This window comes from Lepus europaeus, chromosome 12, assembly GCF_033115175.1.
Source record: "Lepus europaeus isolate LE1 chromosome 12, mLepTim1.pri, whole genome shotgun sequence".
Taxonomy (NCBI): domain Eukaryota; kingdom Metazoa; phylum Chordata; class Mammalia; order Lagomorpha; family Leporidae; genus Lepus; species Lepus europaeus.
Genome location: NC_084838.1, coordinates 100360697 through 100388498, shown reverse-complemented (window position 1 = coordinate 100388498; position 27802 = coordinate 100360697). Strand labels below are relative to the sequence as shown.

Sequence of the window (27802 nt, the reverse complement as noted above, 5' to 3'; positions counted from 1 at the left end):
GTGAAGCATTATGATAATTACATTAAGGAGAGTCCTTTTCACTCACTATTTCCAGGTTTTAATCTTTAGAGTAATCTTTTAAGCAATGTAAAATTTACTTCTTTGATCATCTCCTATTTTCTGTCTTGTCTGGAACATCTTGCTTGGATATTAGGTCTCTTAGATCTCTGTCAGCCCTTTTCAATTACTCTTTGCCTGAGTCCTTTTTTTATTCTCCTACTTGTTCTGCTGATACAAGTAGATTACATTTTTGAGCTTCTTCTGGATCTTCTACGTGGCTATAGGGGCCCACGGTCTTAGGCCATCTTTTCTTGCTTTCCCAGGCACATTAGCAGGGAATTGGATTGGAAGTAGAGCAGCCAAAACTGTTGAAATCTTTACTTAGTATATACTAAGTTGATCTTCTGTATATAAAGATAATTGAAAATGAATCTTGATGAAGAATGGGATGGGAAAGGGAATGGGAGATGGGATGTTTGTGGGTGGGAGGAGTTTATGGGGGGAAAAGCCGCTATAATCCAAAAGTTGTAGTTGGTTTTTTTTTTTTTAAAGATTTATTTATTTATTTGAAAGAGTTACACAGAGAGAGGAGAGGCAGAGAGAGAGAGAGAGGTCTTCCGTCTGATGGTTCACTCCCCAGATGGCCGCAACGGCCGGAGCTGCGCCGATCCGAAGCCAGGAGCCAGGAGCTTCTTCTGGGTTTCCCACGCAGGTGCAGGTGCCCAAAGACTTGGGCCATCTTCCTCTGCTTTCCCAGGCCATAGCAGAGAGCTGGATCAGAAGTGGAGCAGCTGGGACTAGAACTGGCGCCCATATGGGATGCTGGCACTTCAGGCCAGGGTGTTAACCTGCTGCGCCACAGCACTGGCCCCAAAAAGTTGTAGTTTCAAAATTTGTATTTATTAAATAAAAGTTAAAAAAAAAAAAAGGAAGTAGAGCAGCCAGACTCAAACTAGTACCAGGGCATGCTGGTGTCTCAGGTAGTAACTTTACCTACTGCACCTCAATTCCGGCTCCAGCTTGTTATATTTTGTAATTGAATAGCACTGCATTGTGTGAACATTCCATATTAGTTTATTCAGTGGCCCATTTTTTAAAACATTTGGATTCTTTCTACTCTTCTGCTGTTACAGATCACAGCTGTGACGAATAGTATTGTCCATATGTCTTGCCAGCGTTTTGCTTGGTAAATTTCTGAAAGTCAAGTTGATTCAGATCTTAAATGCATATGTAATTTTGTGAGAATCACCAGATTCCCCTCTTAGAATTCTGTTCCATTTTGCATTCCTACCAGCAACATGGAAGAGTCTTGCCAGAAGTGTTTGTCAGGTGTATGAGTTGTGCTGAGCTTATAGGTGAGAAATGGTCTTTCAGGGTAGTTTTATGTGTGAGGCTAAATGTCTTACAGTGGCCTATTAGGACGTTGTTATGTCCTCTTCTTATATCAGAGACATTAACCTTTTGTCTGTGATAAATGTTATTTTTCTTCTTTCACTTTGTAAGTTGTGGGTCATTTTCTTGGAGAAACTCTGGGGTCCCTGATACTTTTTAAAAATTTTTAAAACTTTGAGGCCGGTGCTGTGCTGCAATGGATTAACGCCCTGGCCTGAAGCACTAGCATCCCGTATGGGCACTGGTCCAGCTCTCTGCTATGGCCTGGGAAAACAGTAGAAGATGGCCCAAGTCCTTGGGCTCCTGCACCTGTGTGGAAGATCCAGAGGAAGCTCCTGGCTCCTGGCTTCGGATTAACGCAGCTCCGGCCTTTGCGGCCAATTGGGGACTGAACCATCCTATGGAAGACCCCGACATTTCCCTCCCCCTCCCTTCCCCCTCCCCTTCCTCTTCCCTCCCCTCTCTCTCTGTAACTCTGACTTTCAAATAAATAAATCTTAAAAATTTTTTAAACTTTTATTTATTTGAAAGGCAAAATAGAATGACAGGGACCAGCACTTGTGAAAGGGTGCCGCCTGCAGGGCCAGTATCCCATACTGGTTCTTGTCCTGGCTGCTCCACTTCCTATCCAGCTCCCTGCAGATGTGCCTGGGAAAGCAGTAGAAAATGGCCCAGGTGCTTGGCGCCCTGTGTCCATGTGGGAGACCCTAAACAGCTCCAGGCTCCTGGCTTTGGATTGGCCCAAGCTCCAGCAATTGCTGCCATCTGTGGAGTGAACTAGTGGATGGACGACCTGTGTCTCCCTCTCTCTGTAACTTTGCCTTTCAAGTAAATAAATAAATCTTTGAAACAAAAAGGGCAGAATGACAGAGGGACAGAAATTTGCCGTTTGGTGGTTCACTGCCCAAATGGCTGCAACCCCCTGTGCCACAGCACTGGCCCCTTGAGGGATTTTTTAAAGTAGATCTTATTTTTTCTTGGAGTTTTGCGTTCACAGCAACATGGAATGGAAGGTACAGAAAGTTCCTGTTACCCCTTTTCCTCACAGATTTACAGCCTTTCTCACTTTTGGCATCCTACACAGTGGTAGATTTGAACCTACACTGAATACGTCCATCCTTATCACCCAGATAATGTAATAGTTCACACTGGGGCTCCCTCTGAATGTTGTGCATTCTGTGGGTTTGGACAAATGTGTAGTAACGTGGATTTATCATTATGGTGTCACAATAATTTCACCGCCCTTTACTCCACCTATTACCCTTCCCTTCCTGTGCACCCTGGCAAGCACGAATCTTTGATTATTGCCCTAGTTTTGCCTTCTCTAGCATTTCTTGTCTGATAGGAACTCTAAGGCAGCACTGTTGGGAGGGTTCCTTGGCTTCCTGAGGTTTCTGGAGGTTTCTCTTGTCTCATTTTAGGGTCGGAGTTACTGAGCAGCACAGATGAAGGTCCCACATAGCCATGGATACAGGCTCCGGAGTTCTGAGGCCTAATCATATGACAAGCCTCATCATATGACTGGAAAAGGCCCCCAGGGGCCGGCGCTGTGGCATAGCGGGTAAAGCCGCCGCCTACAGTGCCACATCCCATATGGGCACTGGTTTGAGTCTGGCTGTTCCACTTCTGATTCAGTTCTCTGCTATGTTCTGAGAAAGCAGAAGATGGCCTAAGTCCTTGGGCTCCTGGCTCCTGGCTCCAGATCGGCCCAACCCCAGCTGTTGTGAACATTTCGGGGAGTGAACCGGCAGGTGGAAGACCTTGCTTTCTCTGCCTCTGCCTCTGTAACTCTGCCTTTCAAATATATAAATAAGTAAATATTTTTTAAAAAGTCATTACTGTGTACTGGGTCATCCAGATTTTTCCTTATGTTACCTGCCAGGTATTTTGTAGTTTTACTTTTTACACTTAGATCTATGTCCCATTTTGACTTCATTTTTTGAAGGTATATATAAGATCTGTGTCTAGAATCTTTTTTTAAAATTTCTATTTCTCTCCTTACCCATCTGTTCTTGTGTGTTACTTACTTTTTTCACTAGAGCTTGTAGCATATTAATTATTTCAAATTCCTGTCCTGAACCTTCCAACATTCTGCTATTTCTGAGTATGGTTCTGGTGCTTGTTCTGTCTCTTCCAACTCTTTGCATTTTAATGCGCCTTGTAGTTTTTTTGTTGAAAGGTAGACATGATGTCTGCCTGACCAGCTTGTGAAGCACCTTGCCCAGAAACCAACACTCCATGTGTCCCGTGGGACATTGTGTGTGTTGGGGGAGACGGGGGCTTTGACACCTGGTGCGATTCCAGTAGACCCTCGGTGACTCCTTTCTTTTCCCTTCTCACCTTCTTTCTGGTCTGCTCTGCAGCCTAAGGTGGCACAGGCTTGCTTCTGGTGGATTTGCTGCTGTCACAGACCCATTTCTTTACTGTTAACATCCTCCTGTCTGTCCCCTCCTTTCCCAGCACATGCCCACTTGCTGGAGGAGCAGGGCAGAATTGCTCTCCACACTCAGAATCCCCCACCCCCATGTCTTTTCTTTGAACTACACTTGTCAGGCTTCCACACTGGCCATATAGTGCCTTTATTTAGTTAACTTTTAAATGTTGTATATGTGACATTAATACTGAAATCCATACTTAGAAATGCACAGCTCACTGTACAGCAGATGATAGGGAGCCTCCCTCTGCCCTCCCCAGCCTCATTCCCCTCCACACAGAGTAACCACTGTGCTGACTTTACCTTAAATAAGTCTTTTTTATTTTCCAAAAAAAAAATTTTTTTTTATTTTGTTTGTTTGAAAGAGTTACAGAGAAAGAGGAAGAGAGACACACAGATCTTTCGCCGGTTTACTCTCTAAATGGCTGCAGTGCTCCTGGTGCTGATCCAGGCCAAAGCCAAGAGCCAGGAGCTTCTTCTAGGTCTCCCACATGGATGCAGGGGCCTGAAGACTTGGGCTGTCCTCCACTGCATTCCCAGGAGCATTAGCAGGGAGCTGGACCAGGAGTGGAGTAGCCGGGACTTGAACCTGCACCCACATGGGATACTGGTGTTGAAGATGGTGGCTTAACCCACTGTGCCATAACACAGGCCCCAAGAAATCTTTTTCCCTTCATACTTTTATCGTTGTAAGTGCACATTCCTGATGAATATTGTCTGTACTGCTTTTTGCTGCATCTCATGAATTTTGCAATTGTATTTATATTTTTTTCTTTTCAAAATGTTTGAAATTTTCATTGTGATGTGTCTTTGAGCCATGGATATTTAGTAGTCTGTTGTTTGGGAGATAGCGTTGTGGTGCATGGTTTAAGGCACTGCTTGCATTGCTGGAATCCCATATCAGAGTGCAGTTCAAGTCCCAGCTATTCTGCTTCTAATTCAGCATCTGGTTAATGTGCTTGGAAAGGCAGCAGATGATGGCTGAATTGCTTGAGTCCCTGCCACTCTTGTGGGAGACCTGGATGGAGTTCCTGGCTCCTGGCTTCAGTCTGGCCGAGTTATTGAGGCCTTTTGGGGAGTAAACCAGTGGATGAAAGACCTCTTTTTCAAGTCACACTGCTTTTCAAAAAATGTTTAAAAATTAAAAAACTTGTTTAATTTTCCAGATAGTATTTTATTATTATTCTAGCTTAATTCTGCTGTGATGAGATGATTTATTTTATCTGAGTTCAGATTCTTTTAAGTATACTGAGATTTGTGTTATGAGTCAGCATGTAACGCATCTGGATGGTGCTTCTACGTCAGCTTGGAAAAGTGTGTATTTTGGCCTTAATGTTCAGAGATCCATTAATACCAGCTAACTGGTTAGGTTGGCTGTTCATGACATTCAGGTCTTTTGATTTGATATTTTAAAGATTTGTTTATTATTACAAAGGCAGAGTTACAGAGAGGCAGAGGCAGAGAGAGATTGGTATCTTCCATCCACTGATTCACCCCACAAATGACTGCAATGGCTGGAGCTGGGCTGATTTGAAGCCAGGAGCCAGAAGCTTCTTCAGGGTCTCCCACTTCGGTACAGGGGTCCAAGGACTTGAGCCATCTTCTGCTGCTTTCCCAGGCCATAGCAGAGAGCTGGGTCTTGAACCAATGCCCATATGAGATGCTGGCACTGCAGGCGGCGGCTTTACCTGGTATACCATAATGCTGCAGCTTTTTTTTTTTTTTTTTAAGATTTATTTACTTATTTGAAAGGCAGAGTTACAGAGAGACAGAAGCAGAAACAGACAGGTCTTCATGCATTGGGTCACTTTCCAAATTGCAGCAATGGCCAGAGCTGGGCTGATCCAGAGGCAGGAGCTGGGTCAAGCTCCACCCCCAACCTAATGGGATTGGCTAGTTCCTGCCTCACTGCCCGCCCCCTGGAAAAGGTATATCAGACCCCCTTCCCAGACACGCGGCCCTTTTTCCCTTCGTCGCCCCACCCCTCTGGTCTGCTGCGTTTTCCCCAATAAACCCTCTCCCTTTAAAAAAAAAAAAAAAAAAAACAGGAACCTGGAGCTCCTTCTGGGGCTCCTATGTGGGTGCAGGTGTCCAAGGACTTGGGCCGTCTTCTGCTTTCCCAGGCACATTAGTAGGGAGCTGAATCAGAAGTGGAGCAGCTGAGGCTTGAATCGGCACCCATACACTATATTGGCTCTGCATGCACTGCAGGCTTTACCCATTGTCCCACAGTGCCGCGCCCCCCCCCCTTTTTTTTTTCCCCAAGAAGATTTATTTAGTTATTTATTTGAAAGGGAGAGTTACAGGGAGGCAGAGGCAGAGAGGGAGAGGGAAGTCTTCCATTTGCTGGTTCACTCCCCAAATGGCTATAACAGCTAGAGCTGGGCCATTAGGTCTTCCACACAGGTGCAGGGGCCCAAGGACTTGGGCCGTCTTCCATTGCTTTCCCAGGCTGTAGCAGACAGTTCGATTGGAAGTGGAGCAGCCAGGACTTGACTGGTGCCCATATGGGATGCCAGCACTGCAGGTGGTGGCTTTACTTACTACGCCACAGTGCTAGCCCCACGGCCCTTTTTGATTTTCTACACGCTTATTACATCAATTGCTGAGAAAGGAGAGTTAACGTATTAAGTATCATTTTGATATGGTTTTTTTTTTTTTTTGACAGGTAGAGTTAGACAGTGAGAGAGACAGAGAGAAAGGTCTTCCTTCCATTGGTTCACTCCCCAAATGGCCACTACGGCTGACGCGCCGCACCGATCCGAAGGCAGGAGGAGCCAGATGCTTCCTTCTGGTCTCCCATGGGTTGCAGGGGCCCAAGCACTTGGGCCATCCTCCACTGCCCTCCTGGGCCACAGCAGAGAGCTGGACTGGAAGAGGAGCAACCTGGACAGAATCCGGTGCCCCAACCGGGACTAGAACCCGGTGTGCCGGCGCCACATGGCAGAGGATTAGCCTATTGAGCCACGGCGCCAGCCTTGATGTATTCTTTTCTGCAGTTCCATCAGTTTCTGATTCATGTTTTTTATTTTTATTTATTTATTTGCAGAGAGCGTAACAGAGATCTTCCATCCACTGGTTAACTCCCCAGATGACCAGGGCTGGACGAGGACAAAGCTGGGAGCTAGGAGTTTGGGTCTCCAAATGTGGGTAGCAGGGGCCCAAATACTTGAGTCATCTTCTGCTGCTTTTCCAGGCCATTACAAGGAACTGGATTGGAAGTAGAACAGCCACAACACAAATGGACACGCATATGGGATACCAGCATCACTGGTAGTGGCTGTTCCTGTTAAACCACAACACTGGCCCACTTCATATATTTTATTTTATTTATAGCTTTATTTATTTTATTTGAAAGGCAAAGTTACAGAGTGGCAGAGGCAGAGAGAAAGGGGTGTTCCATCCACTGGTTCACTCCCCAAATGGCCACAATGACTGGAGCTGTGCCTATCTGAAGCCAGGAGCCATGCGGGTGCAAGGATGCAAGGATTCAAGCACTTGGGCCATCTTCTACTGCTTTCCCAGGCCATAGCAGAGAGCTGGATTGGAAGTGGAGCAGCCAGGATTAGAACCGGTGCCCATATGTCACTGCAAGTGACAGCTTTACCTGCTATGCCACAGTGCCAGCCCCTCATGTTTTTTAATATTATGTAATTAGGTTAAGATGCATTTATAATTATGGCTTCTTGATTAATTGACCATTTTATCAATTTAATTGTCCTTTTTAAAAATCAATTTTTTGGGCAGCAAGACAACCAGACAGAGCTCCTATCGCTGGTTTACTCCCTGAATGTGTTCAGTGCCCAGGCCAGAGCCAGGGGCTGGGAATTCAATCCAGGTATCCCTTGCAGGTGACAGGAACCCAAAAACTTGAGCCATTACTGCTGCTTTTCATATTGACATTGGTGGAAGCTGGAATTGAGACTGTAGCTGCGAAGCAAATCTAGGCATTTTTATATAAGTTGAAAGCATTCCCCTTCCTTTTTTTCTTTTTTTTTTTTTTAATGATTTATTTTATTTATTTGAAAGAGTTACTGAGAAAGAGGAGATTAGGGAGAGATCTTTCATTTGGTGGTTCACTCCCCAAATTGTTGCTACAGCTGAGGGTGGGCCAGGCCAAAGCCAAGAGCCAAACACTTCATCCAGGTCTCCCACATAGATACAGGGTCCCAGGCGAGTGGGCCATCCTTCACTGCTTTCTCATGCCATTAGCAGGGAGCTGGATAGGAACAGGAACAGTTGGGCCACAAATTGACACTCACAGGATGCTGACGCTGTAGCTGGTAGCTTAACCTGCTGTGCCACAGCATTGGCCACAGGATGGAGGCATTCTTAACTGCTAAGGCCAAACTCCTGCCCCGTCTGAAATATCTTTTTTGATCTGTGGCAATATTGGCTGTCCTAAAGTTAGTTTGTCTGATGCTAATAATCAGCCCTTTTCTTTATTTATAGTCTTTTAATTGGTCTAGACAGTTTTGTGTTCTGAGTGTGTTGGGGCTGGAAGTCATACTTGTTTGGATATAGTGTTCTAGCAGTAAGTTGGTGTGCCCAGTTTTTAAATATTTGTTTATATATTTTTTTAATTGAAAGGCAGAGCAACACAGGTGCACACACGCACGGGCACACAAACACACACACACAAATAGAGCGCTTCTATCTGTTGGTCCACTCCCCACATGCCCACAGCAGCCAAGGCTAAGCCAGGAGCCAGGAATCCATCCAGGTCTCCAGGCTGGTGGCAGGGACTCAATACTTGAGCCATTGTCTGCTTCCTTCTGGGCGTTCTAGTACAGGATGCTTGTGTACTGCGTGACGACTTTACCTGCTCCTCCTGATTTGCCTATTTTGTAGTATGTTGAGATGTATTCCTTTGTCATGTGGCTTACGTGGTATCTGACAACAAATGAAACCGGTATTATAATTGTGTTCCTGTATTGAATGTGCCTCCTATTAAAGCAGAGGAGCAGGTAGAGGGAGATCTCCTGTACACTGGTTTGTTCCTCAGATACCTGCCTCTGTGGGGCTGGCCCAGGCTCGACCAGGCTGGAGCCAGAAGGTCAGAACACAGTCCCTCCTACTCAGGAGCAGGGACCGAAGTAGTTTAGCCAGCACGTGACGCCTCCCAAGGTGTGCATTAGCAGGAAGCTGGAGTTGGGAACAGAGCTGAGACTAATTATGATAAAGGATGCTGGTGGCATCCCAAGTAGCATCTTTACCACTGTGACACTCAGCTCACTCCTGGCTGCTTTTAAATATTCTCTTTATCAGTGGTTCTCAGAAATTTGACTAGGAAGAGCCTTGGTATGGTGTCCTTTGATTTTGACCTTTGTTTTTAGATTATTGAAGAAGCAGAAAGACAGAAAATCACATTAATACAGAGGGCTGTCATCTGCTTGTTCACCCGCTGAATGACCACAGCTGTAGGTCATTTTGGCCAGGCCAAAGCCAAGAATGCAGTCCAGAATGTGTCCTGTATGGGCGACAGGAATCCACTTACTGACATCACTGCACACACCTAGGGTCTGCTTTATCGAGATGCTGGGCTAGAGATCTGGGGCTGGTAATCAAACCTAGGCATGCAGATGCGGTTCCTTTTTTTTCTTTCTTTAAGATTTATTTATTTTGAAAAGCAAAGTTACAGAGAGAAAGGGAGAGACAGAGATCTTCCATCTGCTGGTTCGCTCTCCGGATGGTTGCAAAGGCTGAAGCTGGGCCGGCAGAATCCAAAGTCCAGGAACTCCACGTGGGTCTCTCTCATGTGTGGCTGGGGCCCACGTACTTTTACCGTCCTCCACTACTTTTCCAGGTGAATAATCAGGAAGCTGCATCAGACGTGGAGCATCTGGGGCTGGAACCAGCACTCATACAGGATGCCTACATTGTGGCTTAACCATATCTTGCCGCCACAATGCTGGCCCCTGCTGTGGGTCTTAACTGCCAAAGGTCCCCTCCCCCCCTTTTTAAATTTTATTTATTTGAAAGGCAAAGTTAGAGGGACAGAGTGACAGGACAGATCTTCAGTCTGCTGGTTCACTTCCCACATGGCCACAACAGCCAGGGCTAGGCCAAGCCAAAGCCAGGAGCTTCATCCTAGTCTTCCACGTGAGTGCAGGGGCCCATCTTCCACTGCTTTCCTAGGCGCATTAGCAGGGAGCTGGATTGGAAGCAGAGCAGCCAGGACTTGAATTGGAGCCCATATGGGATCCTGGTGCCTCAGGCAGCAGCTTTACTTGCTATAGACAGTGCTGACCCCCTGATGCGGGTCTTAATTGCTAGGCCATTTTTTAAAAAAAAATCTTTGTTTATTTTCATTTACTTGAAAGGTAGAGGAAGAACGAGTGAACAAGAGAGATACCTTCCATCCTCTGGTTCACTCCCCTGTTCTCCCCATTAACAGGGGGTGATAGGCTGAAGCCAGGAGCCCAGAACTCCATCTAGGTTTTCTGTGTGGGTGCCAGGGGCCCAAGCACTTGAGCCATCACCTGCTGCCTCCAGGGTCCATCAGCAGAGGATCGTAAACTACTTTTCTGCACATCTAATTTTGGCTGGGGTGTTGGACGTTTCAAATGTTGTGTTGTTGAGTATTGAGACGTTTGCTGCTGTCCTGTAAAGAATGTCAAGGTTTGTTTGGGCGGGAGGTGTTGAGGGTGGATCCAAGGCTCCCTCAGACTTCCTGGGAGGGCTCCCTACTCTTGGAGTTTTCGTCGTTCAACCCAGGTGGTGAAGAGGTGGGTAGATGGAGCTGGAACAACTTGTTTCAGTGTGTGATTTCTCAGAATTCTTTCTATGCAGACTTGTGCTTGGCCAGAGACGTAAGCCCACCTGCTCTGAGACTTTGGGCATCATGTCCCCCTCCCCAGCGGCCCCCTCCTGCTGCGCTGTGTTGCACAGTCTCAGCCTCACTCCCCTCCCCGACGTGGTGAACACATGGCTGTTCTTGGCTCCTCCTTCGTGTATCGTCGTCCACAGCCTGCTCTTGGGGTGACCGTGGGGCCTTCCTGTCCCTGGTCCGTCCCCTAGGTCCCAGAGACCCGTGCTTTGTGCCTCTCCGGTCTCTGAATCCAGGTGTTCTTGAATTTTGTCCCATTTTCGAGTTCCATGAGAGCAGGACAGGTCGTGTGCCACTTAGTACTCTGTGGCTAGGGTGGCCACTCGTTTCTTTGTGGTTTTTGTGAGCGTGATTCTGGTTGTGGGTTTTCGTGGCCCATCTGGGGGCTGAACTGGGGCGCGTGCCCCTTGTCCTCCCGGGACCTCCTTGGGTCTCTGAAATCAGAGAGTTAGCAACCGGCTCTTAGGCGTGGGCTGTTCGCAGTTCGCCTCTTTATGTGACTTCTGAGCTGTTGGATGCAGTTTTCCTTGACTGTAACTCGCCTCTCTTCCAGGCCATGCTGGAGTGTCTGCAAACATGATGAAGAAGCGGACGTCCCACAAGTAAGCCGTTCTGACACCTGCTTTTGGATCGCATGTTGGGCCCTGGGGTAGCTGGCATGTGCGGTCACTGAGGAGGCTGAGGGAGGGGTTCTCGGCTGAGCAGCCCCCGTGCCTGGCGAGTCACTGTGTGCAGTGTCTGTCCCCTCTGCTCTGGCTGCAGGGAGCTGGCTCTGCCTTTCACCTTGAGAAGCCTCTGGGTCATGATCCCCCGTCCTGTGTGCTGGGAGCTGGCCAGCTGTGGGAGAGTGGCAGGCCCGAGGGCACCTCTCCTGCCTCTCCTGGGTTGGATCTGCTCTTGGATAAGGAGCTCCTCTGGCGCTGAGACCATTTCTTATGCAGGGCGGGGCTCCCAGCATCTGCCACACTTGCTGCTTTGTCACATGTTTACATGAGTGAAAACCCTGTAATGTTGGGAAAGCGTCTGCATGTCAGAGGAGAATGCAGTAGCCATGCATTTAAAAAGATGATCTCCACCCTGTATTCTCTAGGCACCAGAGGACAGACACTACTTTCTTCCCCGAAAGAATTGCTTTTGGGTGACATAGTTGGATCCAGAACAGAGAATTGAGATACGATCTTCATTGTACCAGTCACACGTACATCTGCTAGCACAGCCCCAGCCTGCCTGGGTCCGCGTCGTGCCCTGGTGACGGTGCCGTGGCGCAGACCGTGTGGGTGGTGTGAGTCTCCTTAGTCGTGGAGAAAGCACTGCGGGACCCCGGCAGGGTCTGAGTGGCTGTTGGTTGCAGATGATCCATGTGGACAGCTTCCGCCCCTTGGTCTCGGCGCTGGTGGCTGAAGACAGGAGTCATGGCCGCCGAGGAAGGTCTGGACAGATAGGGCTGTTGTGACTGTGATTGAGCCACATGTTGTAAATAGTCGTGGTAATCAGTTGGTGAAACAGCAAGTAAAAACGCAAAGGTTGAGTAAGTATGCCTGCTTCCCCGAGGTTTCAAGTGTTTCTCAAATATCACTGATTTGCTCCTTAACCTTCATGGTTTTGCCATATCCAGGAATTTGATAATGTATGTGATAGATCTCCCGTCATTATCACGTCACTGTTAAGTGGCAAGCCATCGCTTGCTACAATTGAAAGATGATAATAAAACAAAAATGACTGCCTTAACTATAAAGTAATAATAAAAATACAGTGGATTGGAGGTAAAAGTTTAAACCTCAAATTTATAGAACCAAACAGTTCATTTCACATGGATTGACCGCTTAAGTTAAACAAAGAGGCTTTAAGCATATTAACATGCAATCTGTTTTAGACATTTTTACATATTTTCAGTAATCACTTATGATTAAAGTTCATTTATTGAGAGTTTCAGGCGTTGATAGTTTTGAGCCCTTGGATATATTATTTGTAGAGTTTGTGCAAGGGATATTATCTGTGCCTCAGTTTTAAGCACTATTGTTTGTCATCTCATGGGTTGGATTCCCCAGAACAAACAAATACTTATTAAAAAGTTATAATGTTCACATATATAACCGCTGAAATTATCTTGTCCTGTATGTTTCTCATTTCGTGAATTTCATTTAGTGCATTAACAGGTGTATTTGTTTCAAAAACTTGAGTTCATTACTATGCAGCAGAAGGGGGTGGTTGATGTGAAGGGAGGAGTTATCCCATTTTCACAGCTTTGCTTTCTCAGTGCACATCTGAGTATTGATAGAAGGAAAAGAGACTGAGAGAAACACTGACATATGATAGTCATTAGCATCTTCCAGATGTGCAGAGCTCATAGGAGTTGTACTCTCCCAGGGTGGATTGTAGTAGTGCAGTAAAGCTGTCAGGTTTTCACCAGATAGCCCCCCCCCCCTTTTTTTTAAGATTTATTTCTTTGAAAATCAGAGTTGTACAGAGAGAGCAGGAGAGGCAGGGAGAGTGAAAGAGAGAGAGAGAGAGGTGTCTTCCATCCACTGTTTCACTCCCCAGTTGGCCACAACGGCCAGTTGCTGCACCGATCCAAAGCCAGGAACCAGGAGCTTATTCACCTATGTGGGTGCAGGGGCCCAAGCACTTGGGCCATCCTCCACTGCATTCCCGGGCCACAGCAGAGAGCTGGCCTGGAAGAGGGGCAACCGAGACAGAATCCGGCGCCCCAACCGGGACTAGAACCCGGTGTGCCAGCGCCGCAAGGCAGAGGATTAGCCTAGTGAGCCACAGGGCCAGCCAGAGCCCTTTCTATAAGTGAAATTTTTTTCTATAAGATTTATTTATTTATTTATTTGAAAGCGTTACACAGATAGAGAGACAGACGTCTTCCATCCAATAGTTCACTCCCCAATTGGTGGCAATGGCCAGAGCTGCGCTGATCAGAAGCCAGGAGCCAGGAGCTTTCTCCGGGTTTCCCCCACAGGTGCAGAGGCCCAAACACTTGGGCCATCTTCTACTGCTTTCCCAGACCATACCAGAGCGCTGGATCAAAAGTGGAGCAGCTGGGACTTGAACTGGTGCCCATAATGGATGCCGGCACTGCAGGTGGTGGCTTTACCCACTACAACACAGCACTGGCCCCCCAGTCTACATTTTTTATGCTTCCATTTAATGAGACACAAATATTAATTACTGACCGAGTATCATTGTCCTCCATGTTGCCCCTGGTATGGGCTTTGTTCAAGAACTCTGTCAAGCAGGTACTGGGAACTTGTACTGGAGTTGAAGAAATTGGTACACAGCATGTAACTTGTCCACAGTCACACAACTAATAGCTGATTGCATAGGACACAGAAGCAGGGCAAGCCTGAGTCTGGAGTGCATGTTGTTAGCTTCCACGTCATATCTGCTGAGCTGCACGTTTTGTTGTCTCATCTTTGATGTGAGCTATGACAATCATGAACATGCAGACTGGACAGCTTGGTGCAGGCATCCAAATGCTGCAAGGTGTTGGCAGTCTCAGCTTGGTCAGGGCATCTAATATGTTTTAATTACCTTGAAGTAACCTTGTCCTGGTGAAGTAAGTATATCCCTGGTGTTCCTTGGAGTGTACGCTGTGTAGATGAAACTGAGAGAAACCTTAGTGACTTGGATGGAAAACCCACTTTTCCCTGCCTCTTGGTTTTATGTTGTCACATTAAGCTGGGAAGTGACAGTATCTGGTATAGAACTTTTATCAAATAATTACCAGCAAAGCAGTTTTTTCTCTCTGGTTGCTTGTTTGCATTAAGTCCTTCTAGGGGAATTGCTTTTGTATAACACTAGGAAGCAGACTTGGAAAGAATATCAGTAATCAATCCATATGAGAGAGAACAGAGTGTGAGGCATGCATCTACTACTAGTTCATAGTACATCGGTAGTAGTTGAAAATTGAATTCTACATGTGTGATGTGTTTAAATACTGGCTATGAAAATAAGATGTGCAAATACTGACAGAATAGCAGTCAGGCTGGCGCCGCAGCTCAATAGGCTAATCCTCCGCCTGCAGCGCCGGCACCCCGGGTTCTAGTCCTGGTCGGGGTGCCAGATTCTGTCCTGGTTGCTCCTCTTCCAGGCCAGCTCTCTGCGCAGGGCCCTCATGGGAGACCAGGAGTAGCACTTGGCTCCTGGGTTCGGATCAGCGCGGTTTGCCGGCCGCAGTGCGCCAGCCACGGCGGCCATTGGAGGGTGAACCAACGGAAAAGGAAGACCTTTCTCTCTGTCTCTCTCTCTCTGTCCACTCTGCCTGTCAAAAAAAAAAAAAAAAAAAAAAAAAAAAAAAAAAAGAATAGCAGTCAGTTCAAGCCACTGAATGAACCTCCCTAAAGAAAGGTTTTCAGTGCAAAATTTCTCTGCTTTGCCCCTTCAGTTGTTTAAATAATGATGTAATGCAACCTTTTATTAGTAACTAATTCAAGATGTCATAAGTTGTAGTGTCTTGGAATTTATTTTATAATACTGCTGTTCATGAAAGGATGTTATTTGTTGGTAAGAGATACTTAGGAATAATTTAGATTCTTTACAAGAAAATACAAGCAATTTGAAATTGTGCTTTTTTAAAAAAATATATTTATTTATTTTTTTGAAAGAGTTACAGTGTGGCAGACACAGAAAGGGAAAGGGGGCCGCAGTGGCCAGAGCTCTGCCAGTCCAAAGCCAGGAGCCAGGCGTTTCTTCCAGTTCTCCCACGCAGGTGCAGGGGCCCAAAGACTTGGGCCATCTTCTGCTGCTTTCCCAGGCCACAGCAGAGAGCTGGCTCGGAAGTGGAACAGCCACGATTTGATGGCACCCATATGGGATGCTGGTGTTGCAAGCAGGAGCTTTACCCACTGCACCACAGCGCCAACCCCGTTTTCATAACTTAAAAAGTATTTTTAAGATAGTATAATGAAAAAACAGCAGTTTGGAACAAAAGCTTTCATTTCAGTAGAAGCAGCCAAATAAACTTTTTTTTTTTTTTTAAGATTTATTTATTTATTTGAGGAGGGAGAGGGAGAGATCTGTCAGCTGGTTCACTCCCCAAATGGCTGCAGTGGCTGGAGCTGAGTCAGTCCAAAGCCAGGAGGTTCTTCCAGGTCTCCCACATGGGTGCACTTGACGCCATCTTCCTCTGCTTTTCCAGGCCTTAAGCAGAGAGTTGGATCGAAGGAGGAGCAACTGGGACACAAACTGGCCTCCCTAGATGAAGTTTTTGAGTTTTCTCTTTTAAAGAATTATTTTATTTATTAGAAAGAGGTAGAGAGAGAGAGAGATCTTCCTCGCACTGGTTCACTCCCCTGATGACCCCAACAGCTAGAGGTGAGCTGATCCGAAGCCAGTAGCCAGGAGCTTCTTCCTGGTCTCTTGCTTTCCCAGGTGCATTAGCGGGGAGCTGGATTGGAAGTGGAGCAGCTGGGACTGAAACCGGCACCAATTTGGGATGCTGGTGCTGCAGGTTGGGGCTTTAACTCACTGCACCACAGCGCTGGCCCCAGTGGGTTTTCCCTTTTTTGCTGAGGATTTTTGGTTGCCTTTAGTGTTGTTTCAGATGGGGAAGAAAAGGTATAGGTTTTGATTAATTATATATTTAGTAGAAAAATCTGAACTAGGGCATGTTATTTAGAAAGTTAATGGTACTCTGCAAGACTAGAAATGATACATGGCTTCTTTAGAATCGTCATTTAGTGCAAAGAAGCCTCTGTCATTCCAACTCTACAGATAAAGGAAGAAAGGGAGGTGAAGAAATGAAAATAACTGGCAAATAGAAAACAGAAAGCAAAATGCTGAGAATAAGACCAGGAGCATATCATAGCAAGAGATCAGTATTCAGATTCTCTTACTAAAAGTTAAGGAAACAAAATCCACCCAGAAGGAAGGATTGTGCATCTTTAGGATTAAAAGACAGCAGGAGCAGCTTAAGTGGCACTGGAGATGGTCACCAGCCCCTTGTAGTGCTCGCATTGGAGGTGACTGCATGAAAGCAGCTTATTTGGAATGTTGACTAAAGGCATCTCTCAAGCATTATCAGGACCCACTGCAGATAGTCTCCATTTACAGAAGAATGCTACCCCTGAGTTATAGAAGGGACAGCGCCCAGATCTGGAAATCTGTCATTGTCTGACTCTATAGTTGTTTTGTTGAAAGTGCCAGAAAATTTTATTATCTGAATTTAGGAAAGAGTCTTAGCTGGTTGTCAGAAGTCTCCAGAGAAATATAGCCAATAGAGCAGGCAAGCATGCCTGTGTGTGTGTTTCGAGCTTGGTTGATTGTAGGGAACTGGCTGCTCAGAGCACATGGGTTTGAATGTTTGTTAACTCCAACTTCAAAAGTACTTCCACCATGACATCTACATAGGTGTTTGACACAGTGGTGTCAAACCACAATGGTGAAGATGCTGTGTTTGCTTATAATTTTGGTAATAATGGAATGCTTTTGTAAATTAAAAAATGATACATAGGATTGATTGCTTTCCCCAGTGAGGTCTTTAATCTAGTCCTAGCCTTTGCTGTGTGAAGCAAGCCTAGTCGTGCTTGCAGGATGAATTACTGAGTCTTCTGCGTAAAGATCAAGAGGAGCTAAGTAATTGGTTATGTCTTTGAAGAAAAATGTGTTGGCCATGTTGTCCAGGTGGAGTCTAGTGATTATGAAGATGTTGAGAAATCCAGTTTCTCTTGGTTCTTAGATTGGTTCGGTGGTTACAGGTTACAGACTTGACAGTGCTTGACCACTGGTAGGAAACGTCTGGCCAGTGGGTTGCATGAGGCCCACGAAGTCATTTGGTCTGGCGCTGCCAAGTCAACTGCAGGCAGGACTGGAACTCCAGTATGTTTATAGCAGGCTAAATTTTAAGTTGATAATTTTATATGGCCTGCAAATGATATTATAAATATCCAAATGGGCCTTGGCAGAAAAAAAGTTCCCACCCCTGCAACCTTTTCCTGTGCATGTTGACATTGTAGTCTTCATTCACTCTTCAGGCGATGGGTCTTGGTTTCTTATTGTGAACAGGTCTGACTGTAGCTCTTGGTCCTCTCCACCTAATGTGAGGCAATACTTATCTGCCTCAAGTTTTATAAGGGAGTCAGTCTGTATATTCTGCTGTTGATGTTTCCTCCTGCCTTTGAGAGTTGGACTTAAATCTGTACCATCAGAGCAGAGGGCAGGTGCACACTGTTGTGTTTCCCAGGTGCCCCGGCTGTCCTGATTAAACACGCCCATTTTCTCCTGGCAACCCTCTGTTGCTTCTGAGGCTCATCATCCCGTGTTCCTACCTGTAGGTCAGTGTACTGTTCCTGCCAGTTGTAGAATCCGTGGCTCCAAGTTTCTCTCCCGTGAAAGCCGTTAGTTTGCCTCTCTGTTGTGCAGCACCCTGGGTTGCTGTCACATGCTGGTTTTCTTATCCTTACACATGATTTGATCATTTTGCCTGAATTCTCAAAGAATGTTATTTCCTTTAACATCTATTTGTTTTACTGGGATATGTCTTAGTCATTCTGAGTCTGTTTTCCAAGGGGAAAGATGCATTTGTTCAAGTGTTTTATTTCAGGAAAATTTCCTTGAATTGATTTTTTTTTTTTTTTTTAGTACTTTTGGGTTGCTTTTTTTAAATTTATTTGAAAGAGTTACACAAAGGAGAGGCAGAGAGAGAGAGACAAAGGTCTTCCTTCCACCGGTTCACTCCCCAGTTGGCCGCAATGGCCGGAGCTGCGCCGATTCGAAGCCAGGAGCTTCTTCTGGGTTTCCCACGAGGGTGCAGGGGCCCAAGGACTTGGTCCATCTTCCACTGCTTTCTCAGGCCACAGCAGAGAGCTGGATTGGAAGTGGAGCAGCCGGGACTCGAACCGGCACCCGTATGGGATGCTGGCACTGCAGGCAGTGGCTTTACCCACTACACCACACTGCCAGCCCCTAGTCTTTGCTTTTTAATTGCCAGTTGTTTCTTCACCTTTTCTGTTTTCTGCTTGTCTTCTCTAGCTGTATCCTTTCTGAACTTTTTCTAGCCTCTGTGTGTTTTTGCATTAGAGTTTTCCAGAGAAAACAGCCAGTAGAAGATAGGTGACCAAAGAAGACATTTGTTGGGAGGAATTGGCTCATCAATTAGGGAGGCTGAGAAGTCCCGTTGACTGCTGTCTGCAAGCTGGAGGCCTGGGAGGACCAGTCCTGTGATGTATCTGGAATCCAAAAGCCTTGAGTACCAGGGAGCTGGTTCAGTCCCAGGCCACTCAAGATGGCAGGAAGAAGAGAGGTGCTTCCTGCCTCCTCAACCTTTTGTTCTGTTCAAGTTCTTAGCAGGTTGGCAGAATCTCACCTACATTTAAGGGGGCAGATGTTTGCTCAGTCCACAGATTCAGAAACACCCTGCCTGACAGACCCAGAAGGGGCGCTGCTCAAGGGTGGATGATAGTTTACTCCATATTCCCCATGCCAGCCGGAATTGTTCAGGTTGTCTCTTTGTTCCTCTCTTGCTGTATTATTCAACCCTGGTTCTTCCCTGAACCCCACTGAAGTGAAGAGAGGTGGGGAGATGCCAAGACTCGTTTCTTAGCTTGAGAGCACGGACATTGCCTCTGTAGCTTCTTAGACGTCCTGAGCCCTGCTTCTTTGGGCCTTCCCTCGTGCTCAGCAGGTGTCATCAGGGCAGTCTCTGCTTTCCTGGAAGGAAAGCCAGAGGGTGAAGGCTGAGCAGCCTTGGGTTCTCAGGCCCCTGCTGAGCTTCGCACTCCCTTTTGTGGTGAAGAGGTTGGCGCTGGTGTGTCAACTCCTGCTCCCTTACCTTTGTAAGGGGTCCCCCTCTGCCTTCCCTCTGGGACCTCCAGCTTGGCTAAATGTACATAACAAGTCTAGAATGAGTTATCCCTTATGTATAACTGTAGATTTAAATGGTACAGCCTGCGCTAAATTTTTTTTAAGCTTTTTGGGTTATATGCTGAGCATTAATCACGTTTACTCATGGTGTACCACATGGGGGTTTTATGCCTGTGAAACTGTGGGGAGGGAATTCTTTTCAGCTCTCTTAACTGCTTAGTTCTTGTCATGTCTTAGTATCCAGTGTGTTGGTTTTGGCCTTCAACTTGCCAAAATCTTGTCCCTTATCTTTGTGTTTCAAGGTGAAATGAAGATTTTCCTGATACCAAGAGCCAGGTGTCTTTTTTGTAAGCATTATGTATAGATTTTTCCGTTGCTAATAATTGAGAAACAATGTACTTTTGATGTTGCTCTGATAATTTTTAATAGTACATTCAGCATTTGTTATAAACAAGTTAACTTAGTTAAGTGCTTAATAATACGCTTCCTGGATAAGTAATGGTTGCCTGATATATTGATAATAAGCAAGCCTCAACTCCAGTTTAAGAAAAACTCATATATAGTATATTCTTACTGTTTCTGCCAGCGGAGCATCGGAATGGGTAAAGTTGAATAGCTGTACATTTATCTTTTACTTGAAATGGATTCATGTAAAGCTGTAGGTATATGTAATTATTGGTATAATCAATTTCATTTGGTCACCCTTTCCTTTTCCTTGGGCGATTCTGAATTGATTGAATTAAAAGAACCGTGAAAGCTGGGAAGCTGATGCCTAATGGTAGGGCTTGAATTGCTACTGACTAGTAGTTTTTTCTGCCTGTGCACAGTTCAGGCACACAGGAGTCTCCTGTTACTACTGCCGCATGCTACGTGCTGGAAAAAGCGAGGTCTTCATTGCAAGCACCACTGCTATGGGGTGGGAGCATGCTAGCCAGTAGCCACATTGGATCTGGGCCTGCATACCTGTGAGATAATACCTTGTGTGTGTGTGAATACAGAAAACACCGGAGCAGTGTGGGGCCCAGCAAACCTGTTTCCCAGCCCCGGCGGAACATCGTAGGATGCAGGATTCAGCATGGGTGGAAAGAGGGGAATGGCCCTGTCACCCAGTGGAAAGGAACCGTCCTGGACCAGGTGCCTGTAAATCCTTCTTTGTATCTTATAAAATACGATGGATTTGACTGTGTTTATGGACTAGAACTTAATAAAGATGAGAGAGTTTCTGCACTTGAAGTCCTCCCCGATAGAGTTGGTAAGTTCTTTTTACTACTTGTGGATTATATGCTTTAAAAGTGATATTGAAGTGGATATGTTTTGATTACTCCTTCAACATTATTGGTTTTTTTTTTTTTTTTTTACTGGAATACAAGCACTCTTGATGAACATTTAAGTCATTCACCTAAAACCACTAACGTTGGTACAAAGCAGATATTCTGAAACAACAGCTGCAGGAACTCTGATGGATATAAAGATATATCCCATATCCCATGCCCTCCCCCCCCCCCCCAAGAAGTTTACAATTTAATTTGTAGTGTTTTTACTCACTGTTACCTGGACAGTGATGGGTAGGATGACTTATTATCTCATATCCTATGTGTTGAATTCTTAAGAGAAATCTGATTAAACACTTTAGGATCTTTATGTGAAGTATATGTCTTTCATTGTGTATTACATAAATGATCATTGTTTGCTTTGGGCCAAAATTTAAGCAACCAAAACATGGGAACTTTAGTGTTTGTCTTTAATTTATTAGGGTTTGTTTCAACAATGTTTGTGGAAATCAATGTCTTTTTTATGTCATACGGTGCCAGTTTTATCTTAAAATATTCTTATATGAGGTCCATGTTTAATAACTGTTGATTTTATTTTTAACACAATGGGATACACCTAAGTTAATTTTACTTCAGAGTGCTTATTTGAAGTGTTTTTTATTATGTTGCTGCTATTGCTTAAAGTATTGATACATGCTTTTTGAAATTGTCTTTAAAAGTGTATGCCATTAAAACAAAATTTCATCAGATGGAGATGGAGGGTGGGGATGTGGGGATCAAATTGTGAAGGTCAGAAACTAATGCAGCCCCTTCCCTTCTTTTTCGTTAGACATGACCATTGAATTTTTGGGACTTAAGCATTTCCTCAACAACTTAACTCTGCTTAGCAGCAAGTTGTTTAATTAATCTTTTCTTTCTTTGTCAAGTGCTAAATCATTGATCATTCTTTATAAACATTGTTCAATTTTCACAGAAATCTTTGTGGGTTTGACATCTTTCACATTTTTCTCTGTTCTCAAGTGTGCTTGTATCCCTGTCTTTCTCTTGGTACGTCCTGGTCTCTTGGTCTTGATAGCAACCCATTTCTCACATCAGAAATTTTAGCATACTAAGACTCTTGCCGGGTTTAGTTTAAGAAATGTTATTCAGGGGCTGGTGCTGTGATGCATTGGGCTAAGCTGCTGCGCACATGCCAGTATCCCATATGAGTGCCTGTTCAAATCCTGGCTGCTCTACTTTTAATCCAGCTCCTTGCTAATGACCTGGGAAAACAGAGGAGGATGGCCCAAGCACTTGGGCCCCTGTTACCCACATTGGAGACCCAGAAGAATCTACTGGCTCCTGGCTTCAGCCTGACCCAGCCCCAGCCATTTGGGCAGTGAACAAACGGAAGATCTCTCTCAGCTTCTCTCTTTGTAGCTCTGCCTTTCAAATAAATAAATAAAATCTTTAAAAACAAATAGTATCCAAAGACTTTATCACTTTTGCTAAATAGTTGACATTCCTTTTTCTGACACAGAATTTTAGTTTACACCCCTCCTAGCTCACTTGAACCTTCATGCATGTTGCCATGTGACCTGTGCTGGTCAGTCCTTTTGTCTTCACAGGCTAAAGAAGTATATCAGAATCTCTAATGATAGGATCAGTGGTTCCATAATGTGCTTTGTAGTTTTGGGTTGTCCAAGTTTCTAGTGGTAGATATGAATTGCTTCTGTAGACAGTAAGCCAGTCTTTAAAAAGAAATCCAAAAGCATCTGCAAATTGAGTCCTTACTGTGTGCCTGAATCAGTTAAGAAAACAGTCTTCCCTGTCTTGTTTTCAGGTAGTGTATTAGACCGTTACAATGGTTTTTCTTAAGCTAAAGTTACAGAACAAGTTAAGTGAGCCAGCCAAAGCATGTGTGGTGTCAAGGAGCAGTGGTTTCCAAAGCAAGATCTTGGGACCCCTCGGATTCCCTGAAGCCCATTCAGGAAGTTTGCAAGCAAAATGCACTCATGCTACATCATATCAGATGCAATTTTATCTGCTTTCCTCTTGATTATTTCAGAGTTGCACAGTGGAATTTCCACTGTTTGAAAGATGTTTTTAACTAAGCAAACACCATGATTTCTGTGTGAGCAGTGTGTGATGTTAGTGAATCATACATTGGGATAAGATCCATTTAAGATATGAAGTTGACCATTTTTTAAAACTTATGGTAAAACAATTTATTATTTTTAATGTTTTAAGTACAGTTACAATAATGTTATACATTATACATATTGTATATGTATAATGTTATACATATACAATAATGTTATACTTCAAACATTTCAGGGAAATGTGTTTTATGAAAAACTGAATGAATCTCAAAGGTTTTTCTTCAAAATAATCTTTTAATTCCATTTTCCATGAACTTTTGAAAGTACCTGCATACGTTGATGTTGTTGTGAAGCAAATCTCTAGAACTTCCCATCTTGTAAATCTGAAATTCTGTGTTCATTAAGCAACACTTCTTCCCTCTCTCGACCTGCTGGCAACTACTTATTTTTGTCTCTGAGTTTCACTACTCCAGGGATTTGATAATTATAATCACTTATTTGTATTTTTCTTTTTGTGACTGGCTTGTTCAGAATTCTCTATCCTTTTAAGGATGAAAAATAATATTCCATTGTGTGTGTGTGTGTGTGTATAATGCATAGTAACTTTCAATTCTGTTTTCTAAACAGACTGCTGTAGTGTTTTCCTGGGCAGTTGCACCATTTTGCAGCCCCAGAAATAGTGCACCAAGAGTTCTAATTCTGCATCTGCTTACCTGTATTTGTATTATTATTTTTTTGGTAGTAGCTATCCTAATTAATGCAAGATGGTCCATTGTGGTTTTGATTGGCATTTCTCAGATTACTGATACTGAGCATCTTTTCTTGTGCTTAATGGCCATTTGTGCATCATCTTTGGAAAAAATGTCTATTCTGGGTTCTTTTTTTTTTTTTTTACTTTTTTTTTTTAACTTTTATTTAATGAATATAAATTTCCAGTGTACAGCTTATGGATTACAATGGCTTCCCCCTCCCATAAATTCCCTCCCACCCGCAACCTTCCCCTCTCCCGCTCCCTCTCCCCTTCCATTTGCATCAAGATTCATTTTCAATTCTCTTTATATACAGAAGATCAATTTAGTATAAAGATTTCAACAGTTTGCACCCACATAGAAACACAAAGTGAAATATACTGTTTGAGTACTAGTTATAGCATTAAATCAAAATGTACAGTACATTAAGGACAGAGATCCCACATGAGGAGCAAGTGCACAGTGGCTTCTGTTGTTGACCCAACAAATTGACACTCTAGTTTATGGCGCTAGTAACCACCCTAGGCTCTCGTCATGAGTTGCCAAGGCTATGGAAGCCTTCCAAGTTTGCTAACTCTGCTCATATTTAGACAAGGTCATAAAAGACAGGGTAAGGATAGTAACCAATGATCCTAAGAGTGGCATTTACCAGGTTTGAACAATTATACAGCATTAAGTGGGGAAGAGGACCATCAGTACACACAGGTTGGAAGTAGAGCCATTGGTGGTAGAGTAGAGGTTATGATTACAAAGGAATGAGGCCCAAGTGCGCTAGACAGGGTCTAGAACAAAGGACAGAGTCATTATTAGAGGAGCTAAGAAAGGTGCTGTCTAAGCTACAATTAAGTTTTCTGATTGAGAGGCAAATAGAACCTGACAGAATGGGCTTGATAATAATCTGGTGGGCTTTATTTAGGCCTTGTAAGTTCAGAGGCCCAGACCTATCTATCTCTTCACATGGGGGAATATCCTAAGGGAGGTGTGAACCTCCTAGGGGAAGGCACTCTGTTGACTTTCATTACTTGGCTGGCCTGGGAGGAGAGCTGGCCAGGTAAAGGCAGGTGGCATCTCTAACAAGAAATTGACAGTTCTGCCTGCAATGTTGCTGACCCTACTTGACCATCCCCTCAGCTGCAGTGGTCACTTTGGAAGTTGGGCTGAGTGAAGGGCTTTTCAGCTTAGAGCCAATAAGATCTGTGGCTCTGACCTGGGCATCCTTCAACTCCAGGGCAGGTCCATTTCCAGTGATCCAACTCTTGGCAGAGCTGCCAGGGCTCTTCACAAGCTGACTTCTGCTGAAGCCCAGGCTTACCACATTGAAAGCCACTGCAGTGGACTGGCCTGTTGGGTCTCCTTGAGGGCAGATCACTGTACAGATCAGCCATTAATAGGCCTGCCACCCATTGCTTCTGATGCCGAGCTTTCTTTTCCTCCTGGTTTGTGTTAAAGCAGACCAGAGGATGCAAGTCAAGGGAGTGCCCGTGTCCCATCTCTAATCTTCGGTGGCCTGAACTACAAGTCTATATTCACAGGCATGTTCTGTAGTAGTTTTTCTAAGGTAGACAATGCCCATGAGGAAAATTATATTCTCACTTAAAAACTTTCTTTCCCTTTGGTCGGAAAGGGAGGTTTTTTCTACTTACTGTATACTTCGCTGATGGCAAAGTGAATTTAGTTATGAGATTATTATTTAAGTTCTTATTTTGGCTATGCTATTACAGAAAAATGTTAGCCATCTCTTTTATAAGGTCTAAAGATTAAATTGTGCATCCTACAGATTCCTTCATAATAGAATTAGTTTCCTACCTTGAAGAGAATAGAGAAATGAGTTGGGCTTAGAATAGAGAAATGAGGGAGCAAGTCCTAGATCGCTTGCTGACATTAGCAATATTACATGAATACTTAGCAAACCGTTTCAACCGTTAGATAACAACTTAAGAAAACATTTACCAGAAGGTCCAATGCCTTCTATAAATTTTAAGAATCATGTATTTGGAAACACCTCTTAAATATCTAACATGGTGTAGTTTAACCAGTAAACTTAAGCACAACCATATAAAATGTTTTTAGTTTCTTTCTACCAACAAGTTTAAAACATATGATACACAGATTCAGGTCACACAAATTAAAATGTATCTTTGATTGATTTTAGCAGCTTAAATTTATGGACAATCTTAACTATAAGCCATTTAAAATAAAACTCTTAATAAAATTTCCCCATGTGGACATACAATATGTACACACATATAACATAATAGACCAATATAGCAATTTTAATAATAGCTTTTAAAATCTTTAACTCTTTTTGTCGATTGCCAATTGATTTGAATTGCTTTTTGTTTTTAGTAACCTCAGTTAACCATACTTTCTCTCAGTTGGTACTGTTAATACATTATTGGCTTCATCTGTTTACAGAGCCATCCCAAAGTACTGAATACAGTAGAAGTGGCTGGAAAAAGTCCATAGGAACCTATAGGAGGACAACTAAACACAGAACCAACAACACTTTAGTTTTATGAGCAGCACATCATATATAACTATGGATGACAAAAGACTTTAAGTCGCCATGTTTAAAATTATAAACTCATCAACCAACAAGAGGCACTTGCTTACTTCACAGTATTTTTGAAAGCACCTGTAGGATTTTACAAGTATTTAACCCTTTAGGCCTCTGGGGCTTTCTCATTAAGATAACTATCATGTCTAGTAACACAAAATCATTAGACTTTTTAATTCTCAAACATTTGTATTAATAGCATTTTCCATTATAGAAACTTAAAGTTTGGTACCACATCACATCTTGACAGTACTTCTAATATAATCCAAACAGCCTGATTAGTTGGTGTCTCTATAAGATGAGAAACATAAGTCCTTCGATTTTTTTTCAGTTGGGCCCAAACTGGAAAAACCAAAGTCCAGGATTTACTGGAAATTTTAGAGTCCAGATTGTTTGAAACTTTGATTTTTTGAATGCCTGTCAAGAATGCCAAGAAGGCTCAAAATCCAAAATACCTGGTTGAAATAAGATTTCTTAAAATCATGACATAACATAGACCAAATTTGATCATTGTTACAAGGTGATTATTCAAATCTTTGAAAATAAGCACATATTTAAATGACCCATAGCTCTTAATAAAAGTTCAGCTGTTTTTGAACAATTAGAATTTAATAGACATCAAGAGAACATAATAGATTACTTTAACACATTGCTTTAACAGAGCATCAGAGTTTAATTCTATGTCAAAGAGAAATTGAGCTTCCTGTGATCTTTTGCTGTGAGGTTTCCTTCCTTTACCTTCTATCATATTGGTGACCATGTTTCTGTGTTTCTGTGTGTAACACATCTTTAAGCATCTTTTGCAGGGCAGGATGAGTGGCAACAAATTCTTTCAGTTTCTGTTTGCTATGAAAAGTCTTAATTTCACCTTCATTCACAAATGAGAGCTTTGCAGGATATAGTATTCTGGGCTGGCAGTTTTTCTCTCTTAGTACCTGGGCTATATCTCGCCATTCCCTTCTAGCTTGTAGGGTTTCTGATGAGAAGTCTGCTGTGAGTCTAATTGGAGATCCCCTAAGAGTAATCTGACGTTTCTCTCTTGCACCTTTTAGAATCTTTTCTTTATGTTTCACTGTGGTGAGTTTGATTACAACGTGTCGTGGTGAGGATCTCTTTTGGTCATGTTTATTAGGGGTTCTATAAGCTTCCTGTACTAAGATGCCTCTGTCCTTCTCCAAACCTGGGAAATTTTCTGCTAGTATGTCACTGAAAATGCCTTCTAATCCTTTCTCCCTCTCCATGCCTTCAGGAACTCCTAGAACCTGAATGTTAGGTTTTTTTTAATAGTATCCTGTAGATTCCCGACAATATTTTTTAGATTTCTAATTTCTTCTTCTTTTCTTTGGTTTGCCTGTTTCCTTTCCTGTTCTATGTCTTCTAAGTCTGATATTCTCTCTTCTGCTTCGCCCATTCTGTTTTTAAGGCTCTCTAATGTGTTTGTCATTTGATCTATTGAGTTCTTCATTTCATTGTGGTTTTTTGTCACTATCATAGTTTCATGTTCTACTAGTTGTTTCATTTCATTTTGATTCCTCCTTAATATTTCATTTTCACGAGAGAGATTTTCTATCTTGTCCGTTAAGGATTTCTGTAGTTCAAGAATTTGTTTTTGAGAACTTCTTAATGTTCTTATCAATTTTTTGAGATCCGCTTCTTGCATTTCTTCGATCTCATCATCTTCATA

General features: G+C 43.7%; 1 protein-coding gene across 5 annotated transcripts in view; it reads left to right on the top strand.

The window, feature by feature from the left end:
• The window catches only part of SPIN1 (spindlin 1), an 83010-nt gene that overhangs the window by 43087 nt on the left and 12121 nt on the right, over positions 1 to 27802 (top strand). For 4 of the 5 annotated variants that reach the window (XM_062208602.1, XM_062208605.1, XM_062208603.1 and 1 more), the window contains 2 exons: positions 11209 to 11257; positions 20459 to 20712. In XM_062208602.1, coding sequence (XP_062064586.1) covers positions 11209 to 11257; positions 20459 to 20712 — 303 coding nt within the window. Of the gene's footprint in view, positions 1 to 4191; positions 4516 to 11208; positions 11258 to 20458; positions 20713 to 27802 lie in introns of all 5 variants that reach the window. The other variant, XM_062208604.1, reaches the window with a different exon arrangement.